The 20,690-nt window shown below is 36.0% G+C and overlaps 1 protein-coding gene across 1 annotated transcript in view; it reads left to right on the top strand.

Moving 5' to 3' along the window:
• DOK6 (docking protein 6) overlaps nt 1-15,454 on the top strand; it is a 663,764-nt gene extending 648,310 nt beyond the window's left edge. Inside the window, exon 8 of the mRNA XM_072604125.1 lies at nt 1,232-15,454. Coding sequence (XP_072460226.1) covers nt 1,232-1,371 — 140 coding nt within the window. The 3' untranslated portion in view covers nt 1,372-15,454. The remainder of the gene's footprint in view (nt 1-1,231) is intronic.
• Nucleotides 15,455-20,690: the final 5,236 nt, after the last annotated feature.

Raw genomic sequence — 20,690 nt, 5'->3', positions numbered from 1 at the left:
GTCTTGGGCAAAACAATATATATGTTGTTCACACCTTTTCTCACAGTTGAGAATTAAAGATTAAGGGGAAATTAATTTTAATAATGAAATTCCCCTTTTTAAGGATATACTGAAAGTTTTGTCAGAAGTTCAAGGCAGCTTATAAGTTACACATATCTTCATTAAATTACAAAAAAATCCAGATATTGGGATTTTTTTAACTTCCCATGGGCCTAGAAACAATTTCATTTGTTCCATTGAAAAATGTATTTACAATCACTTATTAAATGGAAAATTAGGCCAGGTGGAAAATCTTAGGCTCTTTTCTTATTTTATTGAAACTTAACCTTATTTAAGAGGTGTTAAGGAAACATTATTCCTCTAATACCATTGCAAGTTGGAGACAGCTTAAACTATTTTACAAGAGTGGATTGTTAAATTTTCATTGTGAATATTCCCCCTTCAGAAATTGGCAATGTTACAAATCAGAGCTTGATTTTTTGCTTCGTTGTTTGTCTAGATTTTAGAAAATGATGAGAAAAATGTTAATAGTGGAGATGAAGTAAAACCTGCATTATTTTGCAGATTAAATTAAATCTTGTTTATACATTTTTTTCAGAGCGGCAGTTGTTAAACATTTACCAGCACATCATTGATGTATACCTTTGATTTCTGCCATTCATTCTTAGTTTCAGTCACTGAAAGAATTCAGAATGATAGATCATAGAATTTAAGAGACAGAAAGAACTTTAGTAATCACCTAGTCCAACCTGCACACAACAGGAACATGTACTGTGAGTCATCAGCTTATACATTTGACACGGAAGCTTCCGTCATTTTAGAAAGCCTTAGTCTAAGTTCATGACAGTTATGTGACTTCATTCAGTAATTACATGTTGTTTTTCTGAGTATATCTTCTATACTCCTGCTCTTAGATGGCAGATAGAACATGAATGAAACCAAATATGTTCTTTGTAAGATAAAATGCAACTAATTAATTTTCATCTCCTCTGAACTAATTATCACTAAATGATATTTACTAATGTAAATTAGTGACAGGCTGACAAAGAAAAAAAAATGAGCAAGTGACCTGAGATTTTCATCTTAGTCATTATTACTCTAATTCAAAATGATGTTTTCTCCCATGGGAGCTGCAGGGCGATGTTTGTTTTATAGTGGTTGTTCCTTGGAGGAAGTACACTGGTCTTCAGCTGAAGATATTTATGGTGTTTCTCTTTATCATCTCTTCCAGGTCACCGTTTTGGTTCAGCAAAGATGTCCCGGGCACAAACATTTCCCAGCTACACCTCAGAACAGAATGAAGAGCACCAGCAGCCCCTGTCGCTGTCCAGCAGCTATGGATTTAGCTACAGCTCCAGCCTCATCCAATGACACACAGAGAGCCACTGTTGACCAGAAAGACAGTCTAGCCTGAAACCTGCCCATAGGGTCAGGAAACAACTTGTACCCTCTGCATCCATGGAAGACCAATTGCAGTGAAAACTGAGCTGTGTCAGTTCTAGTCCTGGTCACAGTTGAAGGTTAAAAACTGGAGCTCTGCTTCCTAGAGTCAGAGGCTAAGTCTTTTATTTATTGAATTTCTTTGGGGAAATCTATGTTTAAAGAAATTGATTTTGAATTGTAAGAGAAGTCATTTAAATTAACCAAACCCTTTTGGTCTTAAGGCAGTAAAAGCCTCCACATGGTGGGGATGTTGCCTGGATTGGGGTGTGACCTCTTGATTACACCCAGTATCAGGTACTTTCCAACTGCCTCCTTGGCTGAGATTTCCTATGTACCCTCCCAATGACAGAATCTGTCCTTAGTTAATAGTGGTGGGCCACTGGAGTCACTTCTGTTTTAGAGGTTTTGACAGAAATACCATCAGTGAACACCACAAACAACATCAAAACTGTCCATATAAATACATCCCATGGCAATTAAGAGAATAAGAAATTTAAAACACCATGTTAAGCCGGGCCCCATAGCTCTATACTGTGTGTATGCGTACGAGTGTGTATATGTAGAAATATAGAGATGGATATCAATTTATCCATCTATATATAACAAGTATATATAAAATGTGTGCTGAGGGTGACAGGATATGCTCACTTAAATTGTTGAAAAATGTAATTTGGTGCATTCAAATTAAGATTGTTATGTCAATATCTATTTTTAAATTAGTGCTGTAAAAAGGCTTCTCATTAGCAAAAGTATTTATGTAATCAAGTCTGCACTTATGACAAATGTAAATGCAAAAGTGAGAAAGGGGAATGTGTTTGAACAAAATGAACAAATCCAGCTGTCCCACAATTCACATTATCATACTCTTTCTGGTTAGTGTTACCCTGGTTTCTGACATTCTCTACCCCCTGCCCTTCTTGACTCTGTATTTGAAGTACATAAGAATATTATAATCACTGATCAGCTACATGTTTAACCTTCAGTGACAGAGCAATTCAAAATGAAATACTAAAAAAAGAAAAATTTATCTTAAAACGACCTTAGCAAAACCATTTTACAATCAGCAAAAGAACAAAATGAGAAAGATTGCACCAGGTATCAAGATATTTAAATTTTCTTAAATGCCATGTGCAGAATGCAGAATCTCTGCCTCCTAAATAAAGAGAATATACTGCTTGAGTTTTATCTATGTGACCAGATTCCAAGTTATGTTGTAGGCCCTAGAACTGACTGTGAATATGGAAGAGATTTTATCAAGGACCGTTTTTTATCCCTAATACCTTGTCTAATCAAGATAGCCTCAAGGGAAGAAGGAATTCACCATTGTGTTGTGGTAATCTGATAATTTAAATTAAAAAAACTATTCATCAATTCTGTGATGTTTTCAAGTCAAAATGGAAAATTTCTATCTGAATTATTTGGATAATTGAGACCATGATATGTAACCAAAAATAGATTAAAAAGAACTACAACAGTTGTTTTTAATCTATGTAACATTAGAATAATGTAAATTTTAATGACTAAGAATCATTTTGAGTAGAAAATAGTTTATTTGCTAGATGATGGTAAGGTCTTTTACTTCTATCCTAAATACCTTTTCCATTAACTTGATTGCTGGCAGATGAGACACCTTCAGCCAACAAATGCTGAATCAAAAGGGCCTAAGTTTATCTAAATGGGCATCACCCCATACAATAATGTTGATAATCTCTCTGTCTCTCATATGAGGATGAAAATCCCTCTAGACTGGCTGTCATAATTTCACTGAAGAAAGTAATTATCCTCAGCCTTGATGGGGAGAGGGGGAGCAGCGGGAAATTCCCTTTTCCCTAACCGTGCTGTGGACTTTGCTGAAACAGCAGAAGATGAAATGACTGGTACCAAAAGACAGAGCCTATCCTGAAACCCCGCTTTTCAGGGTTGAAACTGTTTTGAATTACTTCGGCTCATGGCATTTGCTTTTGTGATGCCAAGCCTATGTTATACCAGAGCAACTTCCAGCTGAGACTGTTTTCGCACAGCTCCTGGTGGAGCCTCATCCAGAGAGAGAGAGACTGTCTCTCCTTTGACTCACTCGGTTGAGCTGTTGCCTAGACACCACAAGGTTCCACATGGGACTTATGGGAGAATGCCCTCGGGGGCCTAGTTCATGTCTCAGCTTTATTAACATGCAGGGTACACAGACAGTAGCCCAGGGGGGTTCTGCTAATTAGCTATGTCTGCTCTTGTGTTGGCTTATGGGGACCCACAATACCTGCACTGAAGTTGTTTAGGAAACAATTTTTGGATCTAATCCTTTGTTATCGGTAAGACTAACTGATAGCAAACTAGTTTTGATCAGATCTGGTTGGACCAGTTCATTCTGAAAAGAAATAAGGGAGAAAAAGAGGCAAAAACAGAGAGGCAGACAGAGAGATTGATTTCCTTCCCCAGTCTTGAACTGAACCTTATCAAAATGAGAAATAGTGCTATACAATCTCTCCTGTTTTGTTTTTGCAAATCTATTTTCACAAACCTTTGCAAGTACACACTTGGTACAACTGTAGCCAAGATAAAACTGCAAAGTGGACAGATAGGAGAACTTATACTAATGTAATATTCTTGCCACCAAGTAATGAGCACTGTGATAAAAATGACAAACAGCGAAGTTTCTTTTCAACCACCAAAAATAAATGTAGTTGCTGTATCAATCACTTAGGACTTCATAAAACTGATTCAACTTGGGTCAGCTAAAACAACTCATTTGAAACAGTAGAGGTTTTGCTCAAGATGTCTCTGCCATTTACAAATCATTTCTCTCCCTTCGAATTATCCCGATTTGCTTGTAATTCTCAAAGGAGGGAAGGGTGAGAATGGACCAGATACCTTCAGCTTCTTTATTCATATGGAGAAATGGAAGAAACAATGTGAATGGATACTGGTAAATTAAAATAGCCAGTTTTATTTCTAAGTTAATGAAAAGAAGGAAAAGCTAAATGAATCCAGTATAGAAGATGTAGGATTTTCTGAAACCCAGATACACTGGACTACTTTCCTTTTCAATGCATGTGGCTTTTCAAGGATTTTTATTTCTTTCTGATTTCTTTTCTCCTGCTAATGCTAATTACTAAAACAAGTATAGAATTAATAACATATGTAGACACCATATTTAAAATAAAGAGCATACCAAATAATCTTTATCAAATAGCTATTATCGTGGTGGGGAAAAAAGTTAGTATAATTTTTTATTTATTTAAAATAGGCACTTGGAAAGCAAATTCATTATGCAAGTTCCAGGTGTTTTTGACTCAACCAATTCTGGCCACTGGTACAATTTATATTTACTGTACTGAAATTTATAAAACTACCTATGTAGTAAGAGATTAATAGGGTATGTGTAGAATAAAGTGGCATTTAGTAAAACTGAGCCTCCCCTCTTCAGATGGAAACTGGTCAGATGACAACTGCTATGTCATTCAAATATCAATTTCAATAGACAATAATTTTTTAAAAAAATTCTATCATATTTAATTATGAAAGTTTACACTTGATATCCCTTGTCGAAAAGAGTAGATTGACAAAGGCATAAATTTATTGCTGGCAGTAGCCTCTATGAAACCAGTTTATTGCACATAATATCTTTATGGTATATTTTAAAGATATTTTCATACGAGTTGGATTTTGTCTCATTGCTTTTACCCAATATTTCAAAAACCTTTTTAGGAAAAACAAAACAAAACAAGGCATGATTTCCTTTATCACTAAACTATTCTGGCAATCTCTTTAAATGCACATCATCAAAAATAAGCTAAAAAGAGTATCCTAGTAATGAATTACAAGTCTGGTTTTCATGGCAATAGGAAAGAGGCAATACTGTTTCAATGGGACTGAGGCTTAACCTTTTGTTTTTATGTATTATTTTTAATTACCTAAAATTACCCTAAATGAAAGCAGTATATATTTAAACAACTTTGTCAAGATAGCCATGCCCACTGTTTTTCTAATTATTTACTAGTTCAATACTTATCCTTCTCCCTCTCAGCCCCCAAGTCTTTACAAAGAAGATACCTTTATAATACCTTTAAAATATCACACATTAACCACCATAAAAGGGGATACTTTTCCTTAGTGAATCTCAAGTATTCAAATGCTAACATCTCACTTTGACATTTGTAAGCTATGGAATTTATGCAATACAATCTAGAATGAAAGGAAGATAAACTAGATTTCACAGTGATGGAGGGCAGTGGAGGGGAGTGGGGGGAAGGAAGACCCAGGCAAGAAAACCACTATAGGTTAGGATTGAGATTGGGTTTTTTTTCCTGAACTCTCTGCTGAAGTATTTGGAACTAACTTATTGCACCATTTTAATCTCAGTTCCCTGGCAATACGATGTCCTTAATATTCTGACCTTGGATTAGATTAAAATGGAAAAATAGAAAAAGGCAGAGTACCAGTTTTCCACTGTCTTGAAATAATGTAAAGGTGGATTGTTTGTATCAGACCAGGCAAAGATTTGTTGTTCTCTCGATTTCTGGGAATGATTTAACAGGAAGAATTTGTAACAAAATTGCCTTGCAGTAGATAAGGAGATAGTGAAATGAGATGTGTATATAAGTTATTCACCATTATGCAGATGTAATGTCATTTGAGGGTTACGTTGGGGGCTAAATTTCTGAACAGAGGCATCAACAGACTCATTAACACATTCTCTGCAACCATAAATAAAAAGTTATAGGCAGGGTTAGACTTCTAACCCCTCTTTTATGGAGTTTCCCCAAGCCTCTGTTTCAAAATTCTGTTTTTGGCATTTTTACCATCTTGCCTGAATCTTTTCTGCAGTTGTTACTATTGACAGATACACTAAAAAGTGTTACAGTGTTTGTGAAAGTGAAGTGGTTTTGTTTGGGTTTTTTTTTGCTATGTATTTTCCAGCTGGTCATAGAATTTTAGAGATAAAAAGGATTCAATCTCTTTATTGTACAGACGGGGAAAGTAAGACCTGAAGAGATTAATTGATTTTCCCTAGGTCATATAATTAGTACTGCAAAACGGAGACTAGAACAGATCGCCTGGTTCTCAATGCAATACTCTTTCCTTCATTTGGTCTGGAATTACTTTGCTTCCTGTCTTCCTTTTTAGGCTTCTCTATACTCTTTTTATCAACTACCAAGGAAGGAAGTAATAACCAAGTGAATTTTCTGACTCTTTTCCTGTTCCAACCTTCACGAAGCTCCCCTCTGAACATTTTAATAGAGCACATTCTTTACGATTATCACTCAGAACTGAATTGCTACCACCATAGTTTTTTGCTATTGTTTTTTCTAGAGCCAGCCAAAAACTTTACAGGCACTGTTAATTTTTATAGTATGTTATAGATGATTACCAAGTTATGTGTGTGAAGTTAGAATTTATTGACCCTGAATGATAATTAATTTAGAGGATTTCAAATTGTTATGCTCTGTATTCCTAGAGAGTCATTATTTGTGATTGTGATTACTATTACTGTCTAACCATTTCTGCAGCACTTTATGTTGTAAATATTTTGCAATTATTTATACACCCTTGCTAGGCAAATGTTAATGTTATATAGAAGTGTAAAATCTGGAAGGCTTTGAATTGCAAAGGAAAATGGGATGATTTTTATTTTACCTGAAAATTTCTACTTTTCTATATCATCAGGTTTTTTTCCTTAAACACTACAAAAGTTTTTTAAAAATATACTCTAAGTGCAACTGAGTTTAGGTATTGTTGGTAAATATGATATTTTTAAAGAAAAAATCAAGAAAAGTTTAGGTCTAGATTTTGCTTTTTATGATTTTCCTGCTTCTTTACCTTTTGGAGATGTTGACCTCTCATCATCATTTAAAGAAGAAATGAGATTAGCTTAAAAGAGAAGAATATCTATTTTCTTCTATATGTCTATCCGATGAATGAGTTTTCATTTTATGTTATCCTCTAGGCTTGTTTTCACATAAGAGTTGCCAAGAGATTATCTAAGCTTTTAAGTAACTTTTCCTTTTTTGGTTTACAGATTTCTCCAGAAAAAAAGGCAGTTTTATCCAGTTTTAATAGTTGATCCATTCACATTCTAACCAAACATTTCATTGTTTCAAGACATGCAATGAGACTTGAAAAAAGACCAAATTCATTTAATTTCTTGACAATCTTACATGAATAACATGACAAACTGAATGATTTCCAATGAAAGCTCTTCTGGACAAATGAAAGCAGAGTGCATATACAATCTAGCTGTCATATCAGTGTGTCACCATATTGGGGTTTTATTGCTCCTTTGATTCAATTAACTTGCCCATAAGTTTATGTGCCTTCCCTATTTTATGAAAATCTGACACATAGAAATATTCAGAAAGCAAAACAGGGATATGAATTTGAATTATAAAAGTATTCATGCAAGATTCCTTTAATTAAAAAATAATCTAGTGTGTTTGAGTATTATTTTGTTGACCATTAATGTAAAGATTAGGAGGCACAGAAATTTATATCTAGAATATCAGGATTATCTTGCCAATTCAAATTCAATTGGAGAGAAGATAATATATTCCTGAATTACATAATGTAAGTTAATCAGAAAGCAAAGTTTAACTTATAAAATTTTGTTCACACACATCCTTTTATGTATAAATCATGGTAAACTTTTGTACATGCTTTTAATAATTAAAAATAAAAACATAGTCATATGGTTCAAAAAGAAGGTCCAACTCTCTGTAAAGGGAATTAAGCAATCTTCCTGGTTATAGACAGTCCTCAGCTTCTAACAGTTGACATTTATCACTTTGCCAGTAAGACCTAAACCTTTAGCTATCTATCTCTTACATCAAACTGCACCAATTTCTTGACTTGATCAATTTGCCCACGTTTATCTCTCTACAACTCTCTCCTGGGGCTGGGGGGGGGGGGGGGTCTCCCTGTTTGCCCTACAGAGTTTTCCCTGCAGTATCGATGGCTTTTGATCCCAGGTACATCCCTGCCCTGGAACCATTTCTTTGTAGTTCTATAGCCCTTCACTTCATTCAACTTCCTAGGAAATTTTTAATTTAAATTAAATTACAGGTTATATAGTTGGTTACTATGTTTTCCTACTTAATTGCTTCATAAACATTTTTTAAAATTCTATATTGAGTAGTACACAAGAATGTCTTTTATAATTGGTTAAACGATTGATTCAACATGTTATTTAGGTTCGTTTCTGTAAAAAGTTGAATAGTAGGTTCTTGGTTAAGAACATAACTCATTATTATATCATTGTTTCTATGGGAAAAATCAGATTCAATTTCTATTGTTGTGATTTATGATATCATTTTTAAGACAATATTCACAGTAAATTTGATGACTGCCAGTACTTAAATGTTCATTGAAACAATGGAATAGAAAAAATTCCTTATCCCCAAAATAAAACAAAAATGAACATTCCTGGCAAAGAAAGGAAACCACATAGTGGGAAGATGGCAATAAAATTAGGAAATTAAATTTTAAAAATACTTTTTGTGTTGATTTTTCCCATTGCCAAAAAGGATGGCATGTTTGGTTGAAATCAACTAGTATCTCTTGAATTTACAGTTTACATTTCCAGCTCTGTATTAAATAAAATGAATCTAATACCATAGGTCCAATATTTGTTATTCATATTCCTATTAATGTTGCAAAAGTTTGAAAAACACAAAAAGAAAAAAGTATAGGTGTAAAATTTGAATGATGCTTTTATGCTTTTAAAAATATTAGCATGGGAAAGATGGACAGAAGAATCTATTTATTCGTGATTTTGCATGATTAGCATTTTGGATAATGGAATTAATATTCTTTAATGTATAATTACTTAATGCAATTGCCATTGTACAGTATTGTGACTTTGGTTTACTTATGTTATCATGTGAGGAAGTTTCTGTAACTACATAATTAAATAGAATTCTGACAATCATACACTGATAACCTTTAAAATGTCACCTATTACCTCACTTGCTAGCTTGCTATTTTCAAATAAAGGTGAAAATTTGCCCTTTATTAAAGATAAGGTTACAAAGAATTTATTATGTTTTTCCAGTATTTTCTGTAGCCCCATTTTATCCTTGGCTCACTATTATTAGAATGATTAATCTGTGTTATAGAAACTTTTATTTGGAAAAGACCATGCAGATCAACTGGTCTAATGCCTTCCAGAAGCAAGAATGAGCATCTCTGACAAGTGGTCACCAGAATATGTTTGAAGACCTCTTGTGAAAGGAAATTCCCTAACTTCCAAATTATTTTGCATTGCCTCTTTGAATGATTCAAAGTGTTAATAAGTTGTTTCTTATTTTATTTTGTTGTGGTTTTTATTATGTCAGCTAAAATCTGTTTCCTTGAAATTTCCACCATCTAAGGCCAGACATAATAAGTCTGATCTGTAATTTATGGAATAATTCTTTGTACATTTGAAGATGGTCATCATCATCCCCCTAAGTCTTCTATTCTTAAGGAAAACATCTCCAGTTCTATCAACCAATACATACATGAAATGGAATAGAGTCTTCATTTTCAGTCTCCTTCCTCTGTACAATTTCCAGCTTGTGAATATGGCACTTATAATTGAAAATAATACTCCAGATGTGGTGTCACCAGAACAGAATGCAATGGTACCATCGCTTCCTTTATTCAGAAAATAGCTCCAATAACACTCCCTAAGATTGCACTAACCTGTCGGATGATCTTGTTACGCTGAGAAGACATGCTGGACTTACTTACAGTTTGCAAAAATACTCCTAGATCTTTATCACATCAGCTGCCACCTTGCCATCAAATGCTTATACAGTTAAATTGGAGTAGAGGAGAAGGGGGAACTGGGTACAGGATTTTACATCTGTCCCTATTATATTTCTTCCTTCTGATTTCAGCCCATAGTTCTAAACTTCAAGATGCTTTTCAAAAAATCCTGAATTCTATTTCCAGTATACTTGTCCCTCCTCATTTTCTATCATCTATGAATTTTTTAAGCATGCTAACCCTGGCTTCCTTAAAGTAACTGATAAAATTGTCCCAGAGAAAGCAGCCAAGAACAGAGTGTTGCAATATACCACTAAAAACACAGCATCACACCATACCACTAGAAACCTCTAGTGACATTTTATAATTTTAGAGCAAGAAAGGACTGTGGAATTAATTTAATTCAGTAATTTCCAATACTAGTGTACAAACTGATGCTACTGAATTATTACCATTATGCAAAGCTTTGACTATCAAAGGTTTTATATAATTTTAAAAAATTCATCTTAAAACTGACCTTTTCCCCTCTTTCCTGAATCTTGGCTTTTCCATCCTTTGCTCCCTCTTTATTCCCAACTCTTGACACCAGATTCATGAAGAATCAGGAAGTACTAGAGGGAAGCTACAAAGGGCAAAAGAATCCATAGTAGACAATTTCAATGCTCTCCTTGTTTGGAAAGTTTGGACAGCAAAATATTGACCTAGTTAACTGTCTTCATTCTTATAGATGAGGAATTCAAGACCCAGACAGATTAGATGACTTGTCAGTCGGGATATCATAAGTAGTAAATGGCAAAGCCAGAACTAGACTCCAAGTCTCATAATGTCTACCCTTCTAATAACCAAAGAATATTTCCAGAATGTAACTGTGTGACAGTCAAAAGTTTATTATCCAAGATCAACAGAGAGAGATCCAAGTTAAGCAGCAACCCTACACAGACCTCATCATATATGTGTATGCTACCCATATATCCATACTTTAAAGTTTTAGTAGCCACTTTTTAGTTTTGCTAGTAGGTTGATGGGTTCAGAGTTTGGTTGTTTTTTCTTCCTCTAAGAAGAGCAAGCAACTCTTGCTGACAAATTAGAAATCTAAATACTTGGGATTTTGCACTGAATTCTAAACCTGGTAAGGAGCTGTTATTGAGGAAATACGTTGCAACATCAAGGACTATAGTGCCATAGGTAGAGGAATCAAAGATATAAATTTATATCTACACAATTTTTTAAAGGTAAGAATTTAATTTTTTGTAACCAGTGTTTGTTTGGTTAACTTGGTTGTGATAACAACTCCCATTCTTTCCCAGTGCTAATCAAAAAGAATCCACCAGAGATCAAACTGAGGATTTAGTTTTCCACTTTCATAGAGCTTTGGTGGGTAAAGACTTTAAGGGATTATTTTTTCTTTCTCTATATTTGTGTTAGCCATGAGTTAATTATTAATTATTATATTAATATGTGATATACTGAAGAGACCATCTTTTTGATGCATGCAAAGTATATGTTAACCTTCATGCAAAATGTAGAGCATGCAAGAAACTTAATAAATAATGCAATCACAGGGCCCACCTGAAGAAAAATTATTATATTCATTTTTGTAATAAAAAATTATAAATTGTTAAAAGGATCTCTCATCTATCTAAGGAGTTACATTACATGGCAGTGGGTAAATAAGCATTCATTTGAGTATTGCATTGGGGATAGCTATGTTATATTTACAAAAAGAATAATCAAGTAGGAAGCAGACAAATTAAAAAAAAATTCAAGAATAAAAGCTATCCATTTGCCTAAATGCTAAAGAAACTAAGCAATCAAATTGGGGAGAATGGATCAATAGATATAAAACCTAATCACTGACATTTCATTCAGCAATGCTGAGTGCCTGCTCTAAAAGAGGTACTACTATAGGCTGCCAGCCTAGAATGTATGCCCTCTATTTTGTCACTTCTTTCTTTTTCTTTTCCTTTTTTTCATTTCTTCATTTTTGTAGGAGTCCTTATTTATGAGAACTTTGTCTACTAGATGTTGAGATGTATTGGATTTTTCTTAATGGAGGAAATGGGGATCACTAGAAGAGTGGAAATGAAAGACTACAGAAAGAATTATCTTGCTGATTTAATAAATTCTCGAGCATTTTATAAGACTGATTTTAAAGTTTCTAAGTTATTTCTGTCAGTAATTATAAAGTGATCATTGAAGTAATAACTACTGCTATTTGGATCTTTGGATTAAAAAATGTAAAATAGACTTGATCACTTGAGGGAGGTTGGCTCTAATCTTTTATCTCTAAAAATTGTTGAACAAAGATAATGGGAATCTATAATACAGCCAAAAAAAAAAAACCACCTCAACTCCTCTGATCCCAGAAAGGCTAGTTTTTAAAATTCTGCTATATGCTATTGCTTCAATGACACCTGAATGAAGGTGAAACAAGATTATATCTTTTGATAGTTTTTCTAAATAACCTTTTTCCCACTCCTCTGAATAGCTTCTAAACTTGGAAATAGGGGGGGGAAATGTGCCATGCTCTTTAGCAATAACTGTTCAAAACAAATAAAAATAAAGAGAAATTCCACACATTTCAAGTCATAAGAAAGATTGATTTTTATTATCCTGTGGCTGTTTGGTTACTGTTCTTTGAATGTTATTTTCCTGAATAAATCTCTTTCCTGTTCTAATAATGAGATGGAATTAAAAGGCCTACATTCTTATTCTACATGGCAAACTCATAATGCATACTAATAATTGGGGCTTTTAAAAAACACACAAACATATGAAATTGTATTTCAAATAGCTACGTGGACATAAAAGAAGAGCATGATTTCCCTGTCAATGAAATATCCAGGGCACTAACCAGAAACAAATTATAAATAAATGATTTCCTAATCTACTCAAATCAACCACAATCTTCTCACCCTCAGCAAACACAGTTAAAAGGTTTCAAGGACTATGTTTTTGAGTGATACTCCTCCTCTTTTCCATCCCTGCTCTCCCCAACTCAAAATTGAAGGAGGCCAAAGGCCAAATATTACATGGGATTTACATAAAGGGAATACTGGGAATTCCAACTGGGAAATGTCAAATTGAATTCATTTTATTATCATATGGGAATTATTTTTAATGTAATCACAAGGACTTTGATTAGTGAAAAGGCCTGATGTTGCAAGGTTTTATTTGAGATGCTCTGCACAATTTGATTGTTATAGTATGACATCTAATAACTCAGGTAAAATCAATATTACTTACAGCACATTTTGGTGTCTTTTTCACAAATATAATGCATCTTCATTCTCACATGACAACATTAGTATTTACTAATTCTTTAGTAGACTGAGATGGATAAGAGGAAGTGGATGATAGACCCTTTGGAATATGGATAGGTATTTATTGGGGAGTACTCAGCCTCAAAAAGAGATGCTTTCTGATTATACTCAACATTGTAAGCAACGGGGCTCTTTAATACTATGATCAAACTTCTATCTGGGGTGGACTTAAGTGTGGGGGGAAGGGTTGGTTTTGTTTTGACATTTCTTTAATATACCTGAAATGCGTGCCATTTCATTGAGGTTATTTCTCCAGTAGCCCAGGTCACCAATACGTTGACATCTTTTAAAAAAGACCACAGTTATTTTACATGGGCATAATCTTCTCCTGGAGGCTAAGTGAAATGTTGTTGGGGTTTTTTTTTTAACTGTCTGGTTAGAGTTAAATCTCCTTTCAAAACTAGGTAGAGCTGATAAATGTTTTAGGCAGATATTGTTTTTATATACCTTTAGAAATATTCAATATCGCTACTACTTTCACTCATATGTAAAAAGGAAGGTGATACGGATGGAGCAAAAATTATGACTTGGTCTATTATCTAGGTTTTAAGGCATCATGGTATGCAGAAATGTGTCATCATTCACCTCCAGCCATTCGCTTGGTTCTTTCCTACAAATTAAAATGGCTGCTCCATGCAGAAAACATTCCACAATAAGCACTTGTGCAAAGGGCCAACAGGATGTGTAGACCGCCCCCCACTTTTCTCAGGTCTGCCTTCTGTTTTTCTTCCCTTTTCCTCTTTTATGTGTTCTCTTCTGTAGAATTCTGCAGAATATATACAAATATATATAATATCTATTTTTTGTAAGCAATCTTAACCTTGCTGTTTCTGCTTTGGCTCTTCTTACCCATGTAGCCTTCTTGTTCTCATTTATCTTTTGTGCAACTAACCCTATAATAAATTTAAATATACATTACCAGTGAAACACTCACTTGTGTTTGTTATTTTTCTTTTAGGGTAGTTATTTTTCTTTTGAGGTAGCTCTATATTTTAAAAAAACACAAAATAAACATAGTACTTTAGGTAGGGATCAGGCACTCACAGAAAATTAATGTTTTGTTTATGCTGCCATCCACCAAACACAGAACATGAGGCAGTCCTTAAGTTTTTCCATTTCTAGATGTTAAAGAGTATTTATCTGAAATTTATTTTATTATGTTTAATCCTCATGTGGCTCCTACCACAAGTTTCCAAAAACTAATGTCTGCAAACTCTCTTCCCTCAGTGAATTATCTCAATAGTGCCTGGAAGGTAGAAAGAGAAGCCTCACTTGAATTATAGTGAAATCTGAAGTAATACATCCCATTTCTAGTTACCTGTACAGACTGATCTTGTTTTATATCTTAGAAAATTCTATGAAAAATTAATATTTGCATAGGAGTCAAGACTATGGGAAGCTATGGATCATAGGGTCATATACAGGACTCTGCTAGATTCTGCCTTTGTTCTAATTTAGGAAACATTAATAAGCAGAACCATTTAATAAGAACAGAATCATATATGAGGTAATGGTCAAGGCAAAGAAGAAAGCCAAAAACTCAGTATATAGGACCCTGGAGGACAAATACCAAAGGGTAAGGCAAGATGAGTAAATAGAAGTCTGGAGGAACCATTGGGACACAGAAGATCCATGATTGCTAAAGTTGACAAGGAAAGAGAGATGAGAGGTCTGTGGTGAGATCTTGATAACTGAGATAATCTTCTGTTTCAGCCAGGAAGCTTTTAGATTCATCCTGGTGAGGTAGTAACCAATCCGTAAGCCTCATTCACCTAGTCAGGCTTGTAGAAGCAGGTTAAGTTGGAACATCTAAAAGTGATTGGCAACGAGTAGGCTGGAAGGCAATATGCTAACTCAGGAGGCCTAACATTCTCTTCAAGTAGTATTCCTTTTCAATGCCCCATTTAATAAATGCAATGTTTTCTTTTGACCTCATAAAAATTAGTAAAGGGAACAATCAATCCTCTTCATCTTTGCTGTCATTTAAAAATCTATATTAAAATACAGTTCACAGTTAATTCATATTTCCTTAGCTACTGTCCATTGGAATTGAATGTCAAAGCTACATAAATATGCCACTTCCCAAGGTATTTAGTAGAATTCCCACTCTGGAAGAATGAAATATGGATGCTTTTTCACACAGAGCTCAGATAATGGAAGGAGTCCCTATGGGCCTCAGTTTCCTCATAGGTAAAAAGAGAGAGTTAGACTTAATGACCTCAAATATCCCTTAAAGTTTTAAGTCTATGAACCTATGAATAATCATCCCATGAAAAGAATGCCTAGCAGAGTGCTGAAATAAGGTAGAAACAAGAATGTTTTAAAAGGGGATGGATGGGGATTTTTGTCACTGCAAGAATGTGACTTTAAGGCCAAGATGGTGAAGTAGAAAGACGCACATACACATAGCTCCGAACCCACAAACCACAGAACGGCAGAGGGGACTAACCCAGGGCGAATTCTTCACCCAGAGACCACGGAATATTGGAGCGAGGGAGATTTCTGTTCCGGAGAGACCTGCAAACCTCTCGCGGGGGGTCCTTCACGCCGGGGACTGGGCGCCGGGGCGGGAAGAAGAGAGCAGCCCTACCGTGGCAGCGACACCGTGAGAAAAAGATCCGAGAGGGCTACGGGACGGAATCTCCAGCGGCCACGCGGGTCCCCCCACCCACAGAGGGACCTGCAAACCTCTCGCAAAAGGTCCGTCGCGCTGCAGACACGGTGCCCAGCCCGGACCTGCGGCGGCGACGGCGGCCCCGGCTCCGAGAGACACAGTTCTGAGAGGGATCCGGGGGCGGGATCTTCAGCAGCTGCACGGGCCCCCCACCAACAGGTGACTGACAGGGGTAGGTGAGAGAGTCTCTTTGGCGGGTTGAGAGGGGAGTGAGGTGCCCCCATGGCTCGGACCCCCCCGGGAGGTGGGGGCTGAGAGGCGGCTGCGGACGGGGGCTCCCCAAGCGAGCGGGAGCCTGGATCCATTGTGGAAGGTCTGTGCATAAACCCCCTGAGGGAATTGAGCCAGAGAGGTGGCCCTGCCCCTGACCTCAGCACCTGAACTTAATTCTCACACTGAATAGCAGCCCTGCCCCCGCCAAAAATCCTAAGGCGGGAAGCAGCATTTGAATCTCAGTCCCCAAACGCTGGCTGGGAGGACCAGGAGGCGAGGTGGGTGTGAGGAGAACATTCAGAGGTCAGGCCTCTAGGTGGAGACAATGCCAAGAAAAGGGAAAAGAAATAAAACTATTGAAGGGTACTTTATCGGAGAAAAAAAACTTCCTCCCTTCCTTTCTGATGGGGAGGAACAATGCTTGCCATCAGGCAAAGACACAGAAATCGAGGATTGTGTGTCCCAGCCCACCCAATGGGCTCGGGCCATGGAAGAGCTCAAGAGGAATTTTGAAAATCAAGTTAGAGAGATGGAGGAAAGACTGGGAAGGGAAATGAGAGGGATAAGGGAGAAGCATGAAAAACAGATCAGCTCCCTGCTAAAGGAGAACCAAAAAAATCTTGAAGAAATTGGCACCTTGAGAACTAGCCTAACTCAGCTGGCAAGGGAGGTGCAAGGGGCCAATGAGGAGAAGAATGCTTTCAAAAGCAGAATTAACCAAATGGAAAAGGAGATTCAAAAGCTTACTGAAGAAAATAGATCTCTCAAATCTGGAATGGTACAGATGGAAGCTTTGGACTTTTCGAGAAAGACAGATATCTCAGAACATACCGCGCAGATTCGAAAAATGGAAGATAATGTAAAATATCTTATTGGAAAAACAACTGACGTGGAAAATAGAATCAGAAGAGACAATGTAAAAATTCTGGGACTACCTGAAAACCATGATCAAAAGAAGAGCCTAGACATCATCCTCCACGAAATTATCAAGGAAAACTGCCCTGAGATTCTAGAACCAGAAGGCAAAATAAATATTCAAGGAATCTGCAGAACACCGCATGAAAGAGATCCAAAAAGAGAAACTCCTAGGAGCATTGTGGCCAAATTCCAGAATTCCCAGGTGAAAGAGAAAATATTGCAAGCAGCTAGAAAGAAACAATTCAAGTATTGTGGAAATACAATCAGGATAGTACAAGATCTGGCACCTTCTACATTGAGGGATAGAAGGGAATGGAATTGGATATTCCAGAAGTCAAAGGAACTAGGACTGAAGCCAAGAATCACCTACCCAGCAAAACTGAGTATAATACTTCAGGAGAAAAAATGGTCTTTCAATGAAATAGAAGACTTTCAAATTTTCCTGATGAAAAGACCAGAGCTGGAAAGAAAATTTGACTTTCTAACACAAGAATGAAGAGAACCATGAAAAGGCGAACAGCAAAGAGAAATCATAAGGGACTTACTAAAGTTGAACTGTTTACATTCCTACATGGAAAGACAATATTTATAACTCTTGAAACATTTCAGTATCTGAGCACTGGGAGGGAGTACACACACACACACACATGCACACACGCACACATACATAGAGACAGAGTGCACAGAGTGAATTGAAGAGCATGGGATCATATCTTTAAAAAAAATGAAATCAAGCAGTGAGAGAGAAAGATATTGGGAGGAGAAAGGGAGAAACTGAATGGGGCAAATTATCTCTTATAAAAGAGGCAAGCAAAAGACTTATTAGTGGTGGGATAAAGAGGGGAGGCAAGAGAAAAACATGAGATCTACTCTCATCACATTCCACTAAAGGAAAGAATATAATGCACACTCATTCCGATAGGAAAACCTATCTCATAATACAGGAGAGTGGGGGACAGGGACACAAGCAGGATGGGGGGGAGGATAGAGGGGAGGGCATGGGGAGGATAATGCAATACGAGGTCGACACTCATGGGGAGGGAAAGGACCATAAGAAAATAGAAGTAATGGGGGACAGGACAGGATGGAGGGAAATATAGTTAGTCTTATACAACACAACTCGTATGGAAATCATTTGCAAAACTAAACAGATATGGCCTATATTGAACTGCCTGTCTTCCAAGGGGAAGGGGTAGAGAAGGAGGGAGCTAAAGAAGTTGGAACTCAAAGTGTTAGGACCAAATGTAATGTTCTTACCACTGGGTAACAAGAAATACAGGTTAAGGGGTCAAGAAAGCTATCTGGCCCTACAGGACAAAAGAGAAGACGGAGACAAGGGCAGGGAGGGAGGATAGAGGAGAGAGCAGATAGGTCACAGGGGCAATTAGAAAACTTGGGTCTTGGGGAGGGGGGGAAAGGGGAGAAAATTTGTAACCCAAAATTGTGTGAAAATAAATGTTAAAAGTTTAATAAAAAAAAAAAAAGAATGTGACTTTAAGATTCCAGTAATATTAGATATATCAGCTTATGGAATACAGATTTGATCCCAATGACCCTCCCTATAGGGAGAAGAAAAGAAGAAAAACTAGTGAGTTAAATTAGCACTTCTGCAGACTACTTCAAAAGCTGTTAATAAGAAAATTTAATAATACTGAAACTGAATTGGAGAGCTTAAAAACTCTACCTTTTAGCTTATTAAAGAATAATGCCTTTGTGCATTGTAAAGACCTTTCGATACCTCTGATAAATTTTGTAATGAATAAGCAATTGAAGCAAGAGGAGATCATTAGGGCAATGAATTTCCAATCATAACCTGACTCATTCCGAGGCCTTTAAGCATGACATAATGTATTCATTTATAACTTACGAAGCACATTTAACTCCATCTCTAATGTCACAGCCTACACCTATTATAAGGGGCCATGTTAGAAGAAACACAAACAATTGCAATATTCTTGCGCACGGTTAATTGTTTGAGTATTTGGAGGTCTCAGACAGGTTTTTGGTTTGTTTTCTAATGTACCTACAGGTATAATATTTATGTGACCAACTCAACTCCCTCCCCCAATCATTTCCTATAACCATTAGTCCTACAAAGTAATGGGTATAAAATTTGACTCTGCCATAGTTTAAAATGTTTTCTAACAAGAAATCAGACTAAGAAAATGAAAACTTGTTTGAAATTCTGGAGGCATTACAGCATAAGGAAAGCAAAGCTGTTTCCTGGAGTTGTGTCCATTATGTCAATTTCTGAATGCTACACTTATAGTTAGAGAAGGAAATGGCAAACCACTCCAGTCTCTTTGCCAAGAAAGTCCATGGACAATATGGTAAATGGAGTCATGAAGAGTCAAACATGAGTGAATGATTAAACAACACCATATCTAAATAGTTGAAAAAGTTCTAAAAACTTTTGAATGAAGAAGTTAGAAAATTTTTTTAGTGTTTTTCTCCAGTGTGCTATGAATAAGCATTTTGTTGCTGTTTTTCTCTTATCATGTCCAATTATAATGGCATCCTTCTGGGTCAAGGAACCACAACACACCATTCCTGAATGGTTTAAAAGAGAAATGAGAATTATCAGAGAAGATGATGTCTGAACAGCAAAATAATGATTAGAATAGAAAAAGTTGAATCGGCAGTCTCAATGAGATTACTGAAAAAGAGTCAGTGACTATGCAGACCTCCTTTAAAATAAAATATTAGTACTGATTTGCAGAACAAATATGCATTCAACCTGAAGTTAGAGTTCAGAGTATTTAGTGAAAATTCAAAGTCCTTGACTAATGATAAATTAACAGAGTGCACTGTGTTCAGATGGACTTTACCATTTGTGGATGGGTGTATCTGTTTCCTGTCAACATTTTTTCCTGAAAAACTGATTTCATAGGATTTTTCTTCTCCATGAGCGGCAGCATAGCATAGTAGATAGAGAGCAGGTCTCAGTGCTAAGATGACCTACATTCAAGTAGTAGTTTTGACAGGTATTTTGATGACATTCATTCAGTGGGAATTTATGCATGATGGAGGAGTACATTGTGGATTATTGCATTTGGATAATAAATCAAAGTAAAATAAGATCAAATGGAGCAAAAAAAATGATTCCAGTATGCCAAGTTTGCAAAAGTTAAACAATCTCTACTTTAAAATAGGAGGTCTTTCCAAAGAAAAACAAGATCTTTCACCTAAAAGCCTTTTCCTATACCCCCAAAGTGGTATGGGGGCAATTTTGCCTTTCTTCTTAATGCCATAATAGTGTCTAAGAAAAATTTGACCATAGTACTATACTAACTAGTTTTGAAGATTTATAAAAGTGCACAGGAAAGCAAAGAACTAGCATCCAACTCTAAGATGCTATCCACTGATCTACAATGCTTTTA

This window comes from Notamacropus eugenii, chromosome 4 (genome assembly GCF_028372415.1).
Source record: "Notamacropus eugenii isolate mMacEug1 chromosome 4, mMacEug1.pri_v2, whole genome shotgun sequence".
Lineage (NCBI taxonomy): Eukaryota > Metazoa > Chordata > Mammalia > Diprotodontia > Macropodidae > Notamacropus > Notamacropus eugenii.
This window is presented reverse-complemented; position numbering and strand designations above follow the sequence as displayed.